The sequence below is a fragment of the Eptatretus burgeri genome, chromosome 2 (assembly GCF_056783735.1).
Source record: "Eptatretus burgeri isolate ZD-2024b chromosome 2, Ebu_testis_v1, whole genome shotgun sequence".
In the NCBI taxonomy this organism is placed as follows: Eukaryota; Metazoa; Chordata; class Myxini; order Myxiniformes; family Myxinidae; genus Eptatretus; species Eptatretus burgeri.
In genome coordinates, this window is record NC_140962.1 from 84665654 (window position 1) to 84685787 (window position 20134).

General features: G+C 44.4%; 1 protein-coding gene across 5 annotated transcripts in view; it reads left to right on the forward strand.

Moving 5' to 3' along the window:
- Positions 1-20134, forward strand: part of LOC147032473 (pecanex-like protein 1) — a 165855-nt gene that overhangs the window by 15251 nt on the left and 130470 nt on the right. For all 5 annotated transcript variants that reach the window (XM_085870126.1, XM_085870122.1, XM_085870123.1 and 2 more), the window contains 5 exons: positions 1859-2100; positions 4664-4793; positions 4985-5027; positions 5211-7118; positions 7274-7421. In XM_085870126.1, the coding sequence (XP_085726252.1) occupies positions 1859-2100; positions 4664-4793; positions 4985-5027; positions 5211-7118; positions 7274-7421 (2471 nt within the window). The remainder of the gene's footprint in view (positions 1-1858; positions 2101-4663; positions 4794-4984; positions 5028-5210; positions 7119-7273; positions 7422-20134) is intronic.

Here is a 20134-nt window from a genome sequence, read left to right on the forward strand (position 1 = left end):
TTGAGGACTAGGGGTTGGGTGATGGTGGTGTGGGTGGGGTGGGGGGGGCACTGGCCATTTGGCCATTGAAGCTTGGTGTGTGTGTGTGTGTGTGTGTGTGTGTGTGTGTGTGTGTGTGTGTGTGTGTGTGTGTGTGTGTGTGTGTGTGTGTTCTATATATCCTTTTAAATGCTGAGTGTCAAGAAAGGAAGCACCGCATACCATTTTTTAAGTCTTTGGTAAGACTTGGCCAGGGGTTTGAACCACCGATATCCCGGACTCAGACTATGGACGCTCGAAGCATTACATCCCCTCAGGTCTGGTTGAACTATCAATCGGATATTGCCGAAGTTTGGCTTCCATTCCAGTCAAAAGGTGATACGTACTCACAGAAGCCCTCGTACAACATGCTCTGAGTATGTAGGGATAAATAATATTGTCGTGGTGGTAGCCGGCCCAGGTTAACACCCCCACTGACCCAAATTGTGGTGATGGACAGTTAACGCCGCTATTCCCCGGATGGCCGAGCGGTTCCTTATTAATAGGAGGTGGACACGTTGATCCTTGGAGATTATAACACGTGCGGGAGGGGCAGGGCGCAATGGCGGAGGGACGGAGGCACGGGGAAGCACAGCACAGGGTGGGGCAGGGGTGGGGGGGGTTGTACTCGAACCCCACTACAAATACACGGCTACAGTTCTTAAAATGAACACATTTAATGAAAATACACAAATATTTACAAAGGACAATAATTCAAAAGGTAATGATAATAATGAAGTAAATATATCCTAACGTCGAGGTGCCTCTTCACAAGGACTCAAATACAAAGGGAAAACAAAATAAAAAGAAAGCCCTTCCTTTCAACTATTGTTGTGTTTGGCTTGGCCCAGAAACTGGTCTTTTTGGAAATTGCAATCGAGGTGCTTCCACCAGCACGTGCAAACACACACAAAATGGCACTTCTCTCGATGCAGGACAAATTTACGCCAGACAATCTGTGAACGGCACTCAACACTAAGGCTCAAAGCGCCTGTGCAGCTGCTTGTGACCTACACGAGGCTCGGGGTCCATTTCTCACGACAACCAAGAGCCAATGGCCAGCGTCTTGCTTCGTGTGTGCGCTTACCCTGAACTCTTGCCTCTGAGTCCCTTCCGAAATCAATTCTGCTTGCGCGTTCCTCACACTGACCTCGTGCATGCACTCTGCCGATCTCTCATCCTATTCAGTATGATTCCTCCCACCCCCACTTTGTGAACCACCGTTTCCTCCACCGGGGTGTGGCTTGCTCGCACGAAACCCAGGAAGGCAGGGCCTCCACCCGCTCGGCACGCCTGGCTCGCGTCTGACGTTACACCCATCAATAATCAGCCACTGGAGTGTGACTTTCCCTGCCGTCACCCTTGGAGGTGGGGCTTCTGCCTGCTCGGCACATTTGCTTGTTTCTTATCTTGCTTTTGGTTATAAATACATCGGGAAAGTCATGGGGGGGGGGGGAACTTACATACTGGGGGAACTTATTCTTACTCCCGAGCTAATTAACACTGCACCACCACCCGTGTGGTGACACGTAACACTTATGCTCACAGTTTCCCTACTTAATTACATCGAGATGCTTCCTTCACGTCCACGGACCAAACTACTCCATTCAATGCTAAATTCCCTATTGTATTCCTCCATCTACCCCCACAACCGCAACAATATATAGTAGTAACTGGTTGCTTTACAGTGTCACAATACAGTGGGATATTTATTCTATGAATAGTATGTACAATGTACATATATAACATTTGTTTGTCATTTGATCTTGACAAACAAAATTGGTGTTTCAATGAGATGCTCTCCCATTTGCTGCTCCTGAACAAATGACCTTGTTCTAAGGTGCTGCCTGCAAGCATGGCTGCTGCTGCCATTTACTGTGGAGTGGTTGGGGCATTTTTCGTGGTTGTCAAGTTTGTGAACTACCAACTGCATCTGATGTTTGACTGTGGGGAGCTTGTGGAAAAGAACAGCATTGAGATGAGAGATCTTACCCCAACTGCTCCAGCCATACCAGTTGAGGTCGAGGTGGCACCTGACGTACCTGCAGAGGAAAACTGCACCGAATGCAGGAGTGGACGCAGGTAAGCTATTGTTCGCTTGAAATTTTTTGACAAAACAGTTCAACATGTTAGTAAATACAGTCTACACCCCCTTTCAAAATTTTTCACCTTTTGTTACTTCATAGCCTGAAATTTTATTGCATTAAATCAGACTTTTTCCACCTTTCTTTACACATCGTATCCCACAACATCCAAGTGAAAAACAAATTCCACAAATTTTAAAAAATGAATTAAAAATATAAAACAATAATATCTTGGTTGGATAAGTGTCCACTCCACTGAGTTGATACTTGGTGGAAGGACTTTGACAGCAATTGCAGTTGTGAGTCTGTTGGGATAGGTCTCAACCAACTTTGCACACCTTGATTGGGAAATATTTGCCCATTCTTCTGCACAAAACTGATCAAGCTCAGTCATTTTCCATGGGGAGTGTTGGTGGACAGCAATCTTCAAGTCATGCCACAGATTTTTGATTGGATTCAGGTCGGGGTTCTGACTGGGCCACTCAAGAACATTTATCTTTTTGTTCCTTAGCCACTCCAGTGTAGCTTTGGCTGTGTGCTTTGGCTCGTTGTCATGCTGAAAGGTGAACTTCCTTCTCAATTCCAGCTTTCTTTCAGAGGGCAGCAGGTTTTCCCCTCGGATTTTTCTGTATTTTGCTCCATCCATTTTACCTTCTATCCTGACAAGTGCCCCAGTCCCTGCTGATGAGAAACATCCCCATGACATGATGCTACCACCATCATGCTTCACAGTGGGGATGGTGTTCTTTGGGTGATGTGCTGTGTTGGGTTTGTGCCAAACGTATCATTTGCATTCAAGCCAAACAGTTCCATCTTGGTTTTGTCAGACCACAAAACTTTTTTTCTACATGGCTTCAGAATCTCCAGAGTGTTTTTCTTGCTTCCCTCAAACGCGACTCAAGGTGGGATTTTTTGAGTCATGGCTTCCTTCTTGCCACCCGATCGTACAGGCCAGACTTGTGGAGTGCTTGGGATATTATTGTCACATGCACACAGTGACCAGTTTTTGCTAAAAAGGTTTGTAGCTCTTTTAAAGTTGCCATTGGCCTCTTTGTCGCCTCTGATCAGTCTCCTCCTTACTTGGTCATCGAGTTTGGAGGGGTGGCCTGATCCAGGCAGGGTATTGGTGGTACCATACGCTTAGTAATTGTCTTGACTGTGCTCCAAGGGATATTCAAGGCCTTTAAAATATTTTTTATACCCATCCCCTGATCTATGCCTTTCCACAACTTTATCCCAGAGGTCTTTTGAAAGCTCCTTGTTTCTCATGGTTGAGTCTTTGCTGTGAAATGAACTACCCAGCAGAGTAAACCTAAACGAACAGCTGATTTTATTCTGAAATAATCCGAATCTTCACAATTGAACACAGGTGGAGGTCATTTATCTTGGTGTGTGATTTTGAAGGTGATTGGTTACACCTGAGCCAATATACAATTGTTATTATAAGAGGGGTGGACACTTATCCAACCAAGATATTCTAGTTTTGTGTTTTAAATTAATTCTCTGAAATTTGTCAAATTTGTTTTTTTTCACTTGGAAGTTGAGTTACAATGTGTAAATATAGGTGGGAAAAGTCTGATTTAATGCAATTTAATTCCAGGCTATAAGGCAATAAACGGTGAAAATTTTTGAAAGGGAGTGTACACTTTCCATTGGCACTGTGCATAGATTTCAATAAAAACGATTTAAATCTATTTTTAACAAGTTTAAAAAAAATAAGAAAGAGAAAAAAAGAACCTGTCGGGATGGAATCGAAAAAACACAACCAAACAAGGTTGGAATGACATCACAATATAACGCCACAATCCTTTTATGGAGAGCTATGATGACATATTTTGATTTTTTTTGTTGTACTTTAAGACCCTGGTTTGCATTGGCTATGTCTTCCTTCCCGAAAAGTGTGACGAATATCGAAACGACGAATATCAAAGCAATTTTTCTCATAAGAACTAATGGAATAATGGGAGGAAGCATTCCTCACCTTACCACTTCAGGCATTGTATTTAACTTTTGACCGATGATTTGCCCCTGTTTTTGATTCATGACAGTCATATTAAAGTCCACATATGTATGAAAAAACAAGACGACGACGCCGTGCAGAGCACGATTCTTGCAAAACCCAGAAAACAAATTTGACCTCAAAAATAATTGGTGGTTGAATTCAGTGACCAAATATGCAAATCCTCTTCAAATTTCTAGTCAATCAAATTGAAAATTGAGGATTTTAGAAATTTGACAGATTTGTTGACCTTTGGCCTATGTTTACCTTTTGACTTTTTAACTTCAAAAACAATAGGCTTCTTGCTTATGACAAACTCTACCATGTGGTAAAGTTTCGGTTTGAAATTGTGACCTGCAGGCAATTGACAAACAGAGACAAACAGAGACAGACAGACAGACAGACAGAGAGACAGATATATTGTGGGTACTTTCAATTTCATTGGTCATTGATGATTATCAACATAATCCATTGAATAAGGTCACAGATTTACCCATAATTCAGTTTTTTTCTCGGTGTTCTGCAAGTGGGAGTTTCTGAAATGCCCACTCTGACCCCATAGTGACCCCAGCAGAGAGAGCACGAGTGGGAGTGGTCGGAAGGTGGAAATGGTGGAGCTGCACAATGAGGGCATTCCATCTGCCCGCCATGATTCCTGCAGTTCATATGCTGGAAAAGACGATTCGCAGCAGGTATGGTGGGAGTCGGAATAATGTAGATTTGTGTGGACCAAATGGTGAAACATTAAAACAGCAATCATTGTTTTGTGCCAACAAGATGTGAAGACTTTGCATCCTTTGTTTTGTATTCTTATGCACATTTCAGTCTCCATATTGGATTGTTTATCCACTGTCCATGTGCAATCTAATAAATGTGTTTTTAGATTGAAGGAAGTTTTTCTGCTGAGCCCATGGTCACTTTGAAAGGTAATAGTCCTCTTTGTGCTGGGAACAGCATGAATGGACAAATGGTGTTTTTTTTTTTTAAATATGCTTGCTTTGTATTATGGGCCTTCTATTGCACATGACACATTTTAAAAGTTATTACATTGTAACTTAATTGCTCCATTTGCTTGTTTTTATTGCCTGTCATTTATCTTTTACACCCAGAGCCAAACCTCAACGACAAACCATCTTTACCAACTCCTCCATCGTGTGACTTAGCTGGAATAAGTCATGGCTCAAATTCTTCAAGCTCAGAAAAACATGCACCTCTTCCATCAGTCTTGCCTGGCAATGAACCACTTTGTAAAGCAGAGGATGGGAAAGAGCAACAAACTCCAGATGCAGAGCCATCATGCGGACATGCAGCTGGGCCTGTTGCTTGTTGCAAAGAGGGCGAAGCGCCCCGTGCTTCCTTGAGTGAGTTTCTTGATGCTTCGGGCTTTGAAGCTGTGGGTTCACGGGAGTTGGACCGAGTAGGGGATCGAAGGGGCGTGTGTTCGTCCATTTCAGTTGAAGACTCTTTAACGGATGCAACTTGTGGCTTGGGAAGCATTCTGCTGTTCCCTGAAGATCTCGCACAAACAGCTAGGCCAGAGTCCAGCCAGAGGATGGTGGAATCACTCGAGACTTCTGACCCTCTCTTGTCCAATGTGCTTCCTTTAGCTGGCACCTGCACTGAGGTCTTCGACCCAGATGTGACTGCTGCTGCCTTCACTGTGTCAGCAACAACTGATAATACCAGCCAGGCAACTGAATGTTCTCACAGTCAAGGAGGAGGCAGTATAAAACACAATAGGAGGCAAAAGGAAAAGGATAGGACTCGGAGTAGTGAAATCGTGGCACGTTCTGGATCGGAGAGAGAAACTAATGCGAATCCACACTCTAATCGCATTTTGGCAGATAAAAATATGCCATTTCAACAGCCAGCATGGCGAGATAGAGAGGATGGGGTAAGCTACAGGAGCAGACATCTGCCAAAGATGGGTTCTCCAGGCAATGCAGGCCTAGCTGAGAGCAGCAGCTCAGAACCTGTGGTTGGTCGGGCTGGATGGAGCAGCAAGACTGATGTGAATGGAGGAAAAGCTGGCAGGGAGGAAGCACAAGGTCCTGATGTTAGGCCAAAGGCAGCACATTTCTTACGCAGACCTCCATCTCGTGCGGGGCGGAAGCACAAGGCAAGGCATCGACGAGGAGGCAGCTTTGATGTGGAGAGACTGAAGACACGAAATACAGGAGACTATGTAGCGGTGCTGAATGGTAGCACTACTAAAGGAGACAATAGAGGGGCTGACCGGGGTATTTCTGCTATCTGTGGGAATAATGAATATTACGATGATGATTCCAGTGATCTTAGCTCACCTTCTTCTGGAAACAGTTTATTTCATGACAGCAGTTTCAACAGCACAAGCTCGCAATCGAGCCCTTCTGTGGACTCGGATTCTGGGTTGTTCCCAGAACCAAAATTGAGAATACCAGGGAAGCGAGCTGCTTCTGCGAAGGCACTTGCTGGGGTATGTAGTGGAAGTGGTAGAGCAAGCGTGCCAAAAGTACCTGCTCGACGCCCTCCTTCTCACTCATTGTCGCACCCTCCACGTCGAACACCAAGCATGGCGAGTGCAAAGACGCATGCTCGTGTTTTAAGTATGGACACTGGTGGCAGTGGGGTGGTGGCAAGTGCTACAGCTGCTACAGCTGGACCACAGTTGGGTAGTTCTACAGCTGGGGCCCCAGGAGAAGCAGAAAACCCCAATGACATTGCTCAAGATTCATGTGGAAGCTTTGCGGACATCACTGATAATGCACCATCAAGTCATCCAATCAACACTTCCAAATCTGGATTGGAGAAGAAGGATGGAGAGCCACTAGATGAGCAGTCACTTTTAGGACGTGCACGCCTCTTGGAGCTGATGACACGGAGCCAGCTGTCAGGTGCTGTGCCCTCAACATGGCGTGAGCTTGTCACGCGAAGCACCATTGCATCGTCATCAGGTCCAGGTGGTTGGCGGGAAGAGTTGGTGACTCGTTCACATTCTGGTTGGCTCGAGCTTGAGGAACAGGGAGCGGCAGGAGGATGTAAGCATTTCCAGGAAATCTCCAATTTGCTTTATCTTCTACAAGGTTTGCCTTTTGTTAAGGTTTGCTGTTTGTGTAGCATGAAGATTATTTTTTTTGACCTTCTCTCCTTTTTGTTCCTTTACCCCTTTCCCTCTTTTCCGTCATCACTGCAGTACCACAGTCGGCGAGTGAGGATGGCAACCGTCCTCGGAGACACAGCAGTGTGACACGTGGCTCAGCACGAAGGCAGGCGATCCGGAGGAGACACCATGCCGGAAGTAACCCCACACCTCCAGCTTCTGTTCTTGGATCTCCGCTTAGGTATTGTCGAAAGAGCATGATGCACACTGTAAATGGAAACTGAACTCAAACGAAAACCTGATAATCCATCTGATAATTTTTCATGTTTCGATTCTCTTATAAGTTTTGATATCCATTTTAACAGCCTCAGGTTTGTGAATAATTACCTCTGGCACCGAAGGTGAAGGAGGTTACGTTTTCACCCCTTTCTGTTTGTCTGTTTGTTACTTGCAAAATCGAAGATTTTCCAAGTATATCGGTTAGTCGATTTTGTTATTCTCCGTCTCCGTCTCCGTCTCCTACAGGTCACAATTTGAAACCGATCTTCACGAAACTTCACCACATGGTAGAGTTTGTCATAAGGAAGAAGCCTATTGTTTTTGAGGTCAAAAGGTCAACAACTAAGGTTGTATTTCTAAAATCCTCGATTTTCCTCTGATTGACTTGAAATTTGAAGAGGATTTATATTTCCGGTCACTGAATTCAGTGAGCCAATTATTTTTGAGGTCAACATCGACCAAAAGGTCAACACAGGCCCAAGGTCAACAACTAAGGTGGTATTTCCAAAATCCTCAATTTTCATCCGATTCGCTTGAAGTTGGAAGAAGAGTTGCTCTGCACGATGTCTTCTTCTTGTTTGTTTGTTTGTGTGCAGGATATCTCAATAAGTTGTTGACAGATCCAGATGAAATTTTGTGCATAGGTTCGGTGTGTGACAAGGCTGAACTGATTATATTTTGGTGAAGATCCGGATTTAGATCCGACTACTGGAATAAAAAAAAAAGAAATGATTCTTCACCATTGAGAGGTCGTGCCAAAAAACGATATATAGCACGATATCTCAAAAAGTTTGGACGGATTCGGACGAAACTTGGTGGACACGTTTAGTGTGTTTTTAGAAAAGAACACGTTTTGGTAAGAACACGTTTTAGGACACATTTAGATAAGAAGTAATTGATTCAATTTTGATGAAGATCCGAATGCGGATCTGATAATTTTTTTCAGTGATTCTTCACCATTGAGCATTCAGAGATCGGGCCAAAAACGACAGTACTGTAAGGCATGATATTTCAAAAATGTATTGGGCCCAAAATGTTCTCGTGGATCAGGCATTACGTGGTGGAGGTATGTGCTCTGCCGAGTGCTCTTCTTGTTGAATTTAGGTTTTATCAAGTTATTTGGTTGAACCAAAGCAAACATTATTTGGTCAAGAAATGATTGTTTGTTTGTTTTTGTCCAGGGTTTGTACAAAAAGCATGTGAGAAGTAATTTACAAAATGAATATATGGCTGCAATCAATGTGATTAAAAGGATTTTGTACTTGTGAAAATGTAGATCAAATGCAAGACCTGCCGATTACACAAATTGGAGTATTGTCTTTTCTTTCTGCTGCAAACATGCCCTTGATCTCAAACAAGAGGTGAGGACTGTATCCCTGGACACATCTTGGGCATTCGACACAGTCTGGCATCCTGCTTTCCTTGCCAAACTCATGTACCTGTAGGTGCCATTGAAGGCCAACTTAACTTCCAGATTTCTGACATCCACCACTCACATAGATATGTTGCTCTCAATGGAACCCTCTCCTCTCCCAGTGGAAGCTGGAGTTGCCCAAAGCAGTGTTTTGGGTTGTTCCTCATCTATCTATAATTCCGTGTGTGTGTGTGTGTGTGTGTGTGTGTGTGTGTGCGTGCGTGCGTGCGTGCGTGCGTGCGTGCGTGCGTGCGTGCGTGCGTGCGCGTGTGTGCGCGTGTGTGTGTGTGTGTCTGTGACCGCTGTTTCTCGACAACCACTGGTCCGATATAATTGAAACTTGCCAGGTATATTGTTGGGGACCTGAGGATGTGCCTTTTCAAAGTTTGATATTAATCGGACAAGTGGTTCCCAAGTTATGGCCATTTATTTACCAACCAATGACAAGACACGTTGCTGCGTGGGCGTGGCCGATGGGGAAGAGAACCTCAGCCGCGTTCCCCATTACGGGTTACAACGTACAGACTTCCGGATAGTGATGATTTAGTGTATTCTAATAATTTCTCGATTTCTTATGCGCATTTATAGATAAACACAATGCCCCAATCCAGTCGTCGTTTACGAGAGCGAAGGAACGGCACACTAAAGATCTGGCTGTAAACAACTGTGTGGTTGTTTGAAAGTTTTTTTTTTTTTTTTGCACATACGGGCACGCGAGAGCGAAGGAACGGCCTGTGTGGTTGTTGTTTCTGGCACGCGGTTTGAAAGTATTATTATTTTTTTTTTGCACGTACGGCCATGCACGTACGGGCACGCACTAGTCTATACTAACGACCTTAGATGCTTTGGAAAACCCTCTTACTTTTTGCAGAGGACTCCACATTGTGTTGTACTCCGTTCCTTTGCTAAGCAGATAGCAGCTGTGTGTCTGTCTCTGTCTCTATCTCTCCTGATCTGGAAATGATTAGATTCTGGTCTAATAAATGGAACATGTCCTTCAGTGCTGTAAAATCCCACAGTCTCACCTTATTGCTCCAGAATGATCATCAAACGAACCCATGTATCTGTTTCCCCTGTCATCCAATGGAAGAGGTTCAGTCTCTTGCACTTTCTCCTGAGTTGACCACATAGCAAAGCTGGCCTTCAAAGCCAACCATTGATTGGGCATTCTTTATTTATCAAAGTATTTCATTGGAGTACCAGAGTTACTCGCAGTCTACAAGGCCTTTGTCCGTAGGTCAATGGAGTACTGCTTTCTGACATGGGCTGATATTCCAACATCACATCTGTGTCCTGGCTTCTCTAGAACCTAAAGCTCTCAAAATCATTTACATTTCCCAATATTAGGTCAAAACACAAGGTCTGTTTCTTTCACATCACAATTAGGTCGATGGTCTTTCTGTTTTCTTGCTTCTATTCTCAGATATTGCTCCATCTGCTCTCTCTGTCCTCTGATCCTCCCTATAAACTCCAGGAGGCACGTATTCTTCAAGTCATCCCATCCTGGTTAAACTTATAAAATGAAGGCTGACTGCACATCTCAAATCTTTTATTCCTTGTTACTCCACTGTCGATACAACTATTATCTTCCATGAGCCTCGCTCTTGTAGAAACTCCCCCCCCCCCCCCACAGATGGAACAGTTGCATTAACCACACTTTTATTGGTCTTGTTTGTTTTGCGGAGGTGCAGATAAGATAAAGGCTGCTAATAACAAGGTAGTATTTACCCCATGCATGCAAAGTGAAAAGCAGAGTCAAGTAATTTGTTCATGTCCGTCAGTCCATCTGGCTGTAAACGTCATTTTGTGATCGAGAAACAGCTTATTTAAATTTAATGTTGTATTCTGAACATGAATGGTAAAACCAAGCTACCGTTAAACAGTGCAGGCAGTCCCCGGTTTCGGAAAACAATGTGTTGTTGAAAAAAAAGAGCCATGTCTGTCCCATGTTCCTAGAAGGGCACTCATTAGAGCGCATACCTCCACCACGCAATGCCTAATCCACAAGAACATGTGAACGAATAAGTCGTAATGATTCTGAACGTATGCCTGGTGTTGGCTTAATGGTTAGGGTGGTGGGTTTGGGATCCGAGGATCCTGAGTTCAAATCCCACTCGGCTGTTGAATTAATACCAGGTGGGGTTGACTGCCCGTCATCCTTCTGAGGTCGACGAAATGAGTGCCAGCATGCTGGTATCCTGTGTCGGAGTGGGGACCCATCCAGGATTGTGCCCAATAGCCAAGGAGACTGCTTAGGCAGCACCAATGCTCTGCACAAAGTGTGGTCCCAATGGATGGATGGATGGATGGATGGATGGATTCTGAACATGGGATTTACTTTGTATCTGTTACCTCAGTTTTATTGTGTGTTGGTTGTTTTCTCCATATGTGGATTTAAGAAGGTGGAATGGAGCCCTCCTATGTCTCGAAGTATCCACTTCCACTTCAGTAAAGGGGATTGGTGTGGGGCTGGAGGGGGTGGGTGGGGGAGGGGGGAAATCACGATTCATGTGACCAATTTTTGAAGTTTTCTTATTAACCTCCGCCATCTTCGAAGATTAATGGAGGTTACTGTTTTCACCCCTTTCTGTTTGTTTGTTTGTTTATGTGTTTGTTATCTTGCCAAAACAAAGTTTTTGCAAGATATGTTAGTCAACTTGTATGTTTTTTTTGTTTTGTTTGTTTGTTTATTTGTCTGTAATCACGTATAAAAAATTTCTGCAGAGCACAGTTATCATCGGAAATTTTTGTAACTTCGCATATCAGAGGCCTATAGAGGTCCCTTTCAGCGCATAAAATTTTGAAGGTCAAGGTCACTTTGTCGCAAATCAGGGGAGTCGACGAAACCCTTATTTTTTGAGTAATTTTGATCGGATCGTCTTCAAACTTCATGGGAATATAGTTCATGGTCTGGCACTCAGCTGATGGCCTTGGCCTTTTGGTGGCGATTGGCCTTGACCTTCATGGTTAGTGCCTCAGGTCAAACATATTTGACCCCAAGGTCAAATTTTCAAGTTTTAGGAACCATATCGTGTAGTACCTCAAATTGAACACCTCGATGAGTGCTTTCGAGATATGTCAAGCTTGAGACATTATTATGTCATTTGGTGACGTTGTGAGGAAAAAGCATATTTTTCATGGTTACTCTGTAGAACGATTCTCATCGGAATCTCTCGTAGGCAGATATTCCTCAAGGAGTCGCTCCTGGTGGATAGCAGCTCTGTTCACCTCAGTGTGACCTTAAAGATGTCACACGTGGTCACCTTTTGGCAAGATACGGGTCACCCTGAGGGTGACATTGGTTTATTTGTTTGTTTGTTTGTTTGTGAACAGTATTACGGAAAAACTCCTCGACGGGTTTCGACGAAACTTGGTGGGGGGGGGGGGTAAGTATGGTCCACGGATCATGCCATGAGATTTTGGACTTGGTCCCCCCCCCCAAAAAAAAAATTGTTAGAGAAAATTTTTTTTTTTTTGCATTTCTACATGTTTTAAGTGATTTCCAACCCCCCCCAAAAAAATTGTTACCCCCCCCCCCAAAATATAGAATTTTTTTGCATTTCTACATGTTTTAAGTGATTTCCAACCCCCCAAAAATTGTTACCCCCCCCGAAAAAAAGGGAAAATTTTTTTATTTTGCATTTCTACATGCTTTAAGTGATTTCCAACCCCCCTCCAAAAAAAAATGTCGTGAAAAAAAAAACTTTGCAACTTTTTTTTCAACAAAATTTCGTTTTTTTTTTTTTTTTTTTTTTTTTTTTTTTTTTTTTTTTTTATACCTTGGTCGAGGCTCGTATGAGAGCTAACACACAACTCACAGCAAGGAGGCATGAGACAAGAGGGGTGGGAGTGGAAGGGACAAAACATTGGGGAACAGACACAGGTGAACTGTGGAAGGGAGAGGGATGGGGATGGGACGGGGAACATGGCGAGGAGAAGATGGACATTACAGGGACTTTCAGGAAGGAAAGCAGGAGAATTGAAGGAAGTGGGCATGGGTGGATTATCGGGGGTAGAAAAGATCGAGGATTTGGATGGGGGAAGATAAGAGGTGGTGGTGAACAGCTGTTTTGAAAGCCTGGAGGGAAGAATGGGAAAGAATAGAGTGAGGAAGTTTATTCCAAAGGCGGGAAAAAAGAGGAATGAAAGAGTGAAGATGAGCAGTGATTCGTGATTTTGGTAGTTTTACCAGAAGGGGGTTGTTGGCGGACCTTGAGCGCCCTGTGGAAATGTGGTTGGGACAAATCGCAGAGAGAGCAGGGGGGCAAGGCTGGAGAGGAGTCGGTAGAAGACAGAAAGACCACCGACCAACCTGCGGTGATTGAGTGAGAGGCCCAAAGACTCAGCTTCATTGCGGGAGATGCCAATGATCTTAAAAGCCCTGGTTTCGACAGCGTGAAGTCGAGAAAGGTGGGAGGCAGGAGCACCAGCCCAGAGGGGAGAGCAGTACTCCATCAGGCTACGGACAAAAGCTTTGTAAGTAGTCAGGAGCTCAAGAGGGCCGAGGAAGGACTTTGCACGACGGAGGATTCCCAGTCGGCGACTGGCTTTTGAGGCAAGGTTGGAAATGTGACTTTCCCAGGAAAGGTCATGGCAGATAGTGAGACCCAGAAGCTTGAAAGAAAAGACTTCTTCCAGTGGATTGTTGAGAAAGTGGATGGGGGGTTTTGTAAACGGTCCTTTCGAAGAGACATAGTGAGAGTGTGAGATTTGTGTGGATTGAAAGACATGTTCCACGTGTTGGACCAGTTTGTGATTTTATCCAGATCTGCAGTGAGCGAAGAAGCTGCTGCTTGCCGGTCTGAGGGATGACAGATGGTACGGCAGAGGGTGGAGTCATCGGCAAAGAGAAATAGAGGATTTTCCAGAGAGTCCGAGAGATCATTGATGAAAACCAGAAAAAGAACAGGGCCCAGAACGCTACCTTGAGGAACTCCAGCCTGCACAGGAAGAGGGGATGAAAGAACTCCATTTAGGGCCACACGTTGACTGCGACAGGAGAGGAAGTCTGCGAGCCATGAGTGGAGATGGCCTTGAATACCATGGGAAGAGAGTTTGGTGAGTAGGGCAGGGTGCCAGACTGTGTCAAAAGCACGTGATATGTCCAGGGATACGGCTCGGATTTCCTGTCTGGCATTGAGGACCTCCATCCATTGATGGGAGAGCAGTAGCAGCATATCCAGGGTAGAGTGACCTGGTCTGAAACCAAATTGATGATTGGAAATCAAGCCATTGGAGAAGAGGAAGGATTTCATGTCTGAAGCAATGATGGATTCCATAACCTTGCTGATGATTGGGAGAAGGCTGATTGGTCTGTAGTTACAGGGATCTGTTTTTGCACCTTTTTTATGCAGGGCAGTGATGTTAGCAGATTTCCAAGCAGATGGCAGATGACCTTGGGAAAATGAGAGGGTGAATAGAACAGAGAGAGGGTGAGCAAGAGCAGAAGAGCAGGCTTTGAGGACACGTGGGCTGATGCCGTCTGGACCGGTTGCAGAATCTGACTCGAGGTTTGAAAGCAAGCTCTCCACCTTGTCAGGAGAAAAGGATACAGAGTCCAGGGACAGTTGGGTGCGACTGGGTAAAGTGGGTAGAGATAGTGATGGGTTTGGGACACAAGATTTAGCTGCAAACACCGAGTTTAGACATTCAGCTTTATCACGTGTGGAATCAGCAGTGCGGCCATTTGAGGTAAGGGAGGGGATGGAGGGGGAACATACACCAGAAACAGATTTGATTAAACGCCACCAGGATTTTGAGGAGGGAGAGAGGTCTGAGAGTTCAGACTTGAGATGAGAAAGATGTTGTTTTCTGGCTCTCCTGAGGGTAGATACACACTTGTTCCGAGCTTTGTGGAAAGAACTGAGATTGCCCTCAGTTGGGTTTGCTTTCCATGAGGCAAAGGCAAGTTGTTTCAGGACAACTGCCTCGCCACAAGCTTCAGTAAACCAAGGGCGGGAGGAAGGGTAAGACAACTGAACACGAGAGGGGATAAATCTGTGCATGAGTTAGAGCAAGTTTCTTTGAAAGAATTCCCAGGATGAGTTGATGTTTGAGAAAGTAGTGATAGGAGACCAGTCTGTAAGTTTGATGGGTGCTCGGAGACCCTGCCAGTCGGCTTGAGTGAAATGCCAGACTCGACGGCGGTGAGGTGGTTCTCTGATGACAGCCAGAGAGATGTCCACTTTAACAAGGACGTGGTCAGAAGAACCAATTGGAGCGAAGGAAGAGCAGCAGATATTGTCAGGGAAATTTGTCAAAATCAGATCCAGAAGAGATGGAGTACCATTGGTTGAGATCCGGGTCGGGAAGTTGACCGATTGAGTCAGTCCCAATGAGTCACAGAAAGCTTTTGCTGACGTCCCATGGCAGGTGAGAGAGGTACCCACACCTAGCCAACTGGCGTGATGACAATTGAAGTCGCCACATAAGAGGAAGAGAGAGTTTGGATGAGAAGATAGAAGATGGTCCATGTTTTCGGAGAGTGAGGTGTAGATGGAGTCATCACTGTTCGGTGGACGGTACAGTACACATATAAACATGAGGTGGGAGTGGAGGGGAAGCCGAAGCCAGAGGTATTCCTGGGGGTGTGGGGGAGTGAGAGCAGTGCAGGGAGAGTGAGGAATAGAGTCTTTGATGAAGAGAGCAACACCTCCACCAGGACGAGGCTCAGGTCTGTCATACCGTAAGAGGGAGTAACCAGGGAGAGATACTTGGGAGTCAGACACGTCTTGGGAGAGGAAAGTTTCTGTTAGGCAGATAATGTCTGGTTTGTCAGTGGCAACCTGCATGGAAAGATCTGAAAGGTTTGAGCGAAGGCCCCGGATATTTGAGGTCCACACATTTAATGAAGAGGTAGGGGAGGAGGCTTTGGGTGCAGGAGGTGGAGGGGGCGGGGAGGGTAGGACGAGGGACGAGGGGGGAGGTAAGGAGGGTTGCTGAAGGAGTGTGGGGTATTGCAGAATAGCGAGGGGAGGGGGCCGAATGAGGAGGAGAAAAGGCTCTGTGGTGCTGGGAGAGAGGGGGGACAAGAGACAAGGAAGATTGCAGTTGAGGATTTGAGGAGGTGGAGTGAAGAGATGGAGGTGAGAGGGCAGTGGAGGGAGCCAGGGTGGTGGATGAGAGGAGGGGCAACTTAGAGAAGGAAGAGTGAGGGGGATGAAAGGTGGGTGAAAGGAGAGGGGGAATTTTTGAAAGAGGTGAGAGGGAGGCTTGGAGGGAGAAGAGTGGGATGGTTGCTTTGAGAGTGAGAGTGAGGGGTGAGGGGGTGAGTTGGCACTGAAGTTGGAAAAAAGAATGGTTGATGGAAAGCGAGCATCCATGGCAAACTGTGGTTTTTAAAAGTTTTAGGTCAGAGATGCGATTTAACACAATTCTTGATGGATGCAATGAAGGCGAATTCAGAGCATGGAGAGAAGAAGCGCTGTAATAGTTGGATTTTTTAGGCAAGGAATGAAGGAGAGGTCGAAATGAGAGCAGTCTGTTAAAATAGCAGAAGAGAAGTGCATTGTGAAACAGTAAAGAGTACCACATGAGTGAGAGAGGAAGATGAAGCATTATAAGATCGTTTTTGTTGTTAATATTAATGTATGAGAGAGTTCAACAGATTAGGTCATGGAAGTGTAAAAAAAAAAAGAAATCGAGGAAGACGAGGAGGAAGTTAAGAGGAAGAAGAAGTAGCAGAATCGGGAGAAGGTGAGCGTGTTGTTGTTATTGTTGGTTTTTTTATTTTTTTTTATTTATTTTTATTTTTTTTGAGATAAGAAAGAGATTAGTTGGGAGAATGGGGGATGTTTGGAAAGTGGGGAGGATGAAAATTGAAGGTAATGGGGAGGATAGAAATTGAAGGTAATGGGGAGAAAAAACAAACAAACAAACAAAAAAAACGATCGAACACCGAGTGGAACCGGTAGGCCTCAAACCTAGGACTAGGCCTCAAACACCAAGTAAGAACGTCGACAAAAATACTCACAAAATAGCACGATTTTTGAAACAAAACCGAACTAGGAACACACATTAACATGTAGGTGAGAAAATTAAACAGTTAAAACGGGACAAATAACAACCGGAACTTAACTTTGAGAATGTCAGCAGGGAGCCCCGAAGGAGACCTCTTGCCGCTCAAAACCGGAACCGGAAGTCGATTTTTACATGTTTTAAGTGATTTCCACCCCCCCTCCCCCCAAAATATATGTTGGAGAAAAGAACTATAACTCTGTCAGCACTGTTGACATCATATTTAATGAATAAGATATAAAGTTCACTTGAGTGACCCAGCAGTATTGGCGGCGGAGGTTTTGCACTCTGCCGAGTGCTCCCCCTCTAGTTAACCTCCGCCATCGAAGATGGACGGAGGTTACTGTTTTCACCCCTGTCTGTTTGTTTGTGAACAGTATTACGGAAAAACTTGACGGATTTTGATGAAACTTGGTGGGGGGATTCGGTATCGTCCAAGGATCATGCCATTACATTTTGGACTTGGTGCTAAGTCCAATATGGCCGCTATGGCGGCCATTTTGAAAAACTATTAAAATTTTTGTTTTTGCATTTCTACATGTTTTATGTGATTTCCAAACCCCCCCACCCCCCCAAAAAAAAATTGTTAGAGCAAAAAAATAGAAAATTTTGTCTTTTTTTTTAGAGAATGAATTGAGTATGTGGAGTAAGAATTGAGTAGTGAGTACGAATGAATTGAGTATGTAAAAGTAAAAGGGAAAGTTGTAAACTATAACTCTGTGAGCACTGTTGACGTCAAATTGAATGAATAGGATATAAGGTTCACTTGAGTGACCCAGCAGTATTGGCGGCGGAGGTTTTGCACTCCACAGAGTGCTCCCCCTCTAGTTCTCAAAGTTTTGTTCTGAGGGCTCTTTTCAGAATCGTCACTGAGCCCCGGACAGCTTCCAACTGCAGTGTGTTTGTATTAATATTCCCAGGGGTGGTTTTTAAGATATCTTTAAGGTTCTTATTCATCGTTACCGTTGATCTAATGATGACTGGTACAATTTTGGTGTTTTCAGCTTCCAGGATCTTTTCACTTCATTTTTGAGGTCTTGGTATTTGGTAATTTTCTTGATTTCTGCATTGTTTATGCCAAAATTGCTGGGAACTCAAACCTCAACTAGAAGGGTAAATGGTAGAGCGCATACCTCCGCCATGCAATGCTTGATCCAAGAGAACATATCGGGCCCAATACATTTTTGAATTATCATGCTGTATATCGTTTTTTGGCCCTATCTCTCAATGGTGAAGAATCACTTTTAAGTTAAATAATTATCGTTTCGGATATGGATTTGGATCTCCACCAAAATCACATCAATTCATCCTTGTCATACACCCAACCTGTCCACCAAGTTTCATCCAAATCCCTCCACAACCTTTTGAGATATCGTACGACATATCGGTGTCACCTTATCTCTCATTGATGAAGAATCACTTTAAAAATTATCAGATCCGGATTTGGAGATATTCACCAAAATTGAATCGATTATTCTTTGTCACACACCCAATGTGTCCATCAAGTTTCGTCCGAATCTGTCCACAATGTTTTGAGTGAGCTTGCACAAAGGCAAACAATTAGACAGTGGTGAAAACATAACCTTCTATCTTCGGTGGCCGAGGTAAATTAGCAATGCCATATATATTTTTTAATTATTTTTTTTTATAAATACCTATGAACTATATCCGGTTGCAATGGTTTGTATTCTATGTTCATGCTTGATGGGATGTTCTTTGTTCATGTCATATGTGAGCAGGTGGAATGAAGTCCAATGTCTCTATCTACTTCCTTGGACAGAGTCCTCCTACAAAAGGACATCATCCTTTTTAGTCCTCAAAAGTTTTAGAACACCCCCATTTTTCCAGTTTTTACTGAAATTTAAGCAGTTCAAGTCCAGTGAATAACCTGAAATGGTACAAAGCTAAGCGGTAAATTGCCAGAGGTTAAAAAAAGTTTGAGTAACCAAAAACTGAAAAATAATGTAAATTTCAGAGTTGTTAAAAAAGGCCCTTTTCAGGGAACAAGTAATGGGGTAGCAACTGCAGCTGTTCCGCAGCAATGGAAGTAAATTAAGCCTTTAAAGTTCATGCAAACAATTCCTCCAGGTGTCCCAACTTTTGTTGATTAGTTACAAACCCTCTGTCTGTATAAAAGCAGTGTTGGACAGACTGTGTTGCTACACCTTCTGAAACATTATTTGGACAATATTGCACTGCAGGAAGTAGTATATTGCTGTCATAATGGTGAGAAAAACAACAATTAACAAAGGAAGACAGACAGACCATTATCTATCTATATATTACTAAAACTCTCATCTTGTATATATGAATGTACAAGCTGAAGTACCCGGTAATACCCGGGAAATTTGCCCTATTTTCCTCACGCTAGTTAGACTGAGGAATTAGTTGTATGGAGAAAATTAGGAAGGTTTCTTTTATTCCTCAGATTTATGGAAGGAAGGCTTTATGCTGCCGTAATCCTCAGAGAGGTCGTAGTTAAAGGCGGCCTTGAGCCACTCAATGTTTGTAGCAGCAGTGGCAACTGTCCTTGATGTCCTGCCAAACCCGGACATAGAAAGCGGGAACGTGAGTTTTGTGCTTCTCTCGTCCATCGGTGTGACGCTCTATTTGCAGTTAGGCGACGCTCTCTCTCTCTCTCTCTCTCTCTCTCTCTCTCTCTCTCTCTCTCTCTCTCTCTCTCTCTCTCTCTCTCTCTCTCTCTCTCTCTCTCTCTCTCTCTCTGCACCCGACTCTGCTTGCCTGGCTCGTTCATGAGCAGATATATCAGCAGTAAGACGACTCTCTCTCTGCAGCTGACTCCGCTTGCCTGGCTCTTTCATGAGCAGATTTATCAGCAGTAAGACGACGCTCTCTCTCTGCAGCCGACTCTGCTTGCCTGGCTCTTTCATGAGCAGATCTATCAGCAGTAAGATGACTCTCTCTCTCTCTCTCTCTCTCTCTCTCTCTCTCTCTCTCTCTCTCTCTCTCTCTCTCTCTGTCTCTCTCTCTCTCTCTGCAGCCGACTCTGCTTGCCTGGCTCGTTCATGAGCAGATCTATCAGCAGTAAGACGACTCTCTCTCTCTCTCTCTCTCTCTCTCTCTCTCTCTCTCTCTCTCTCTCTCTCTCTCTCTCTCTGCAGCTGACTCTGCTTGCCTGGCTCGTTCATGAGCAGATATATCAGCAGAAAGATGACTCTCTCTCTCTCTCTGCAGCTGACGCTGCTTGCCTGGCTCATTCATGAGCAGATCTATCAGCAGTAAGA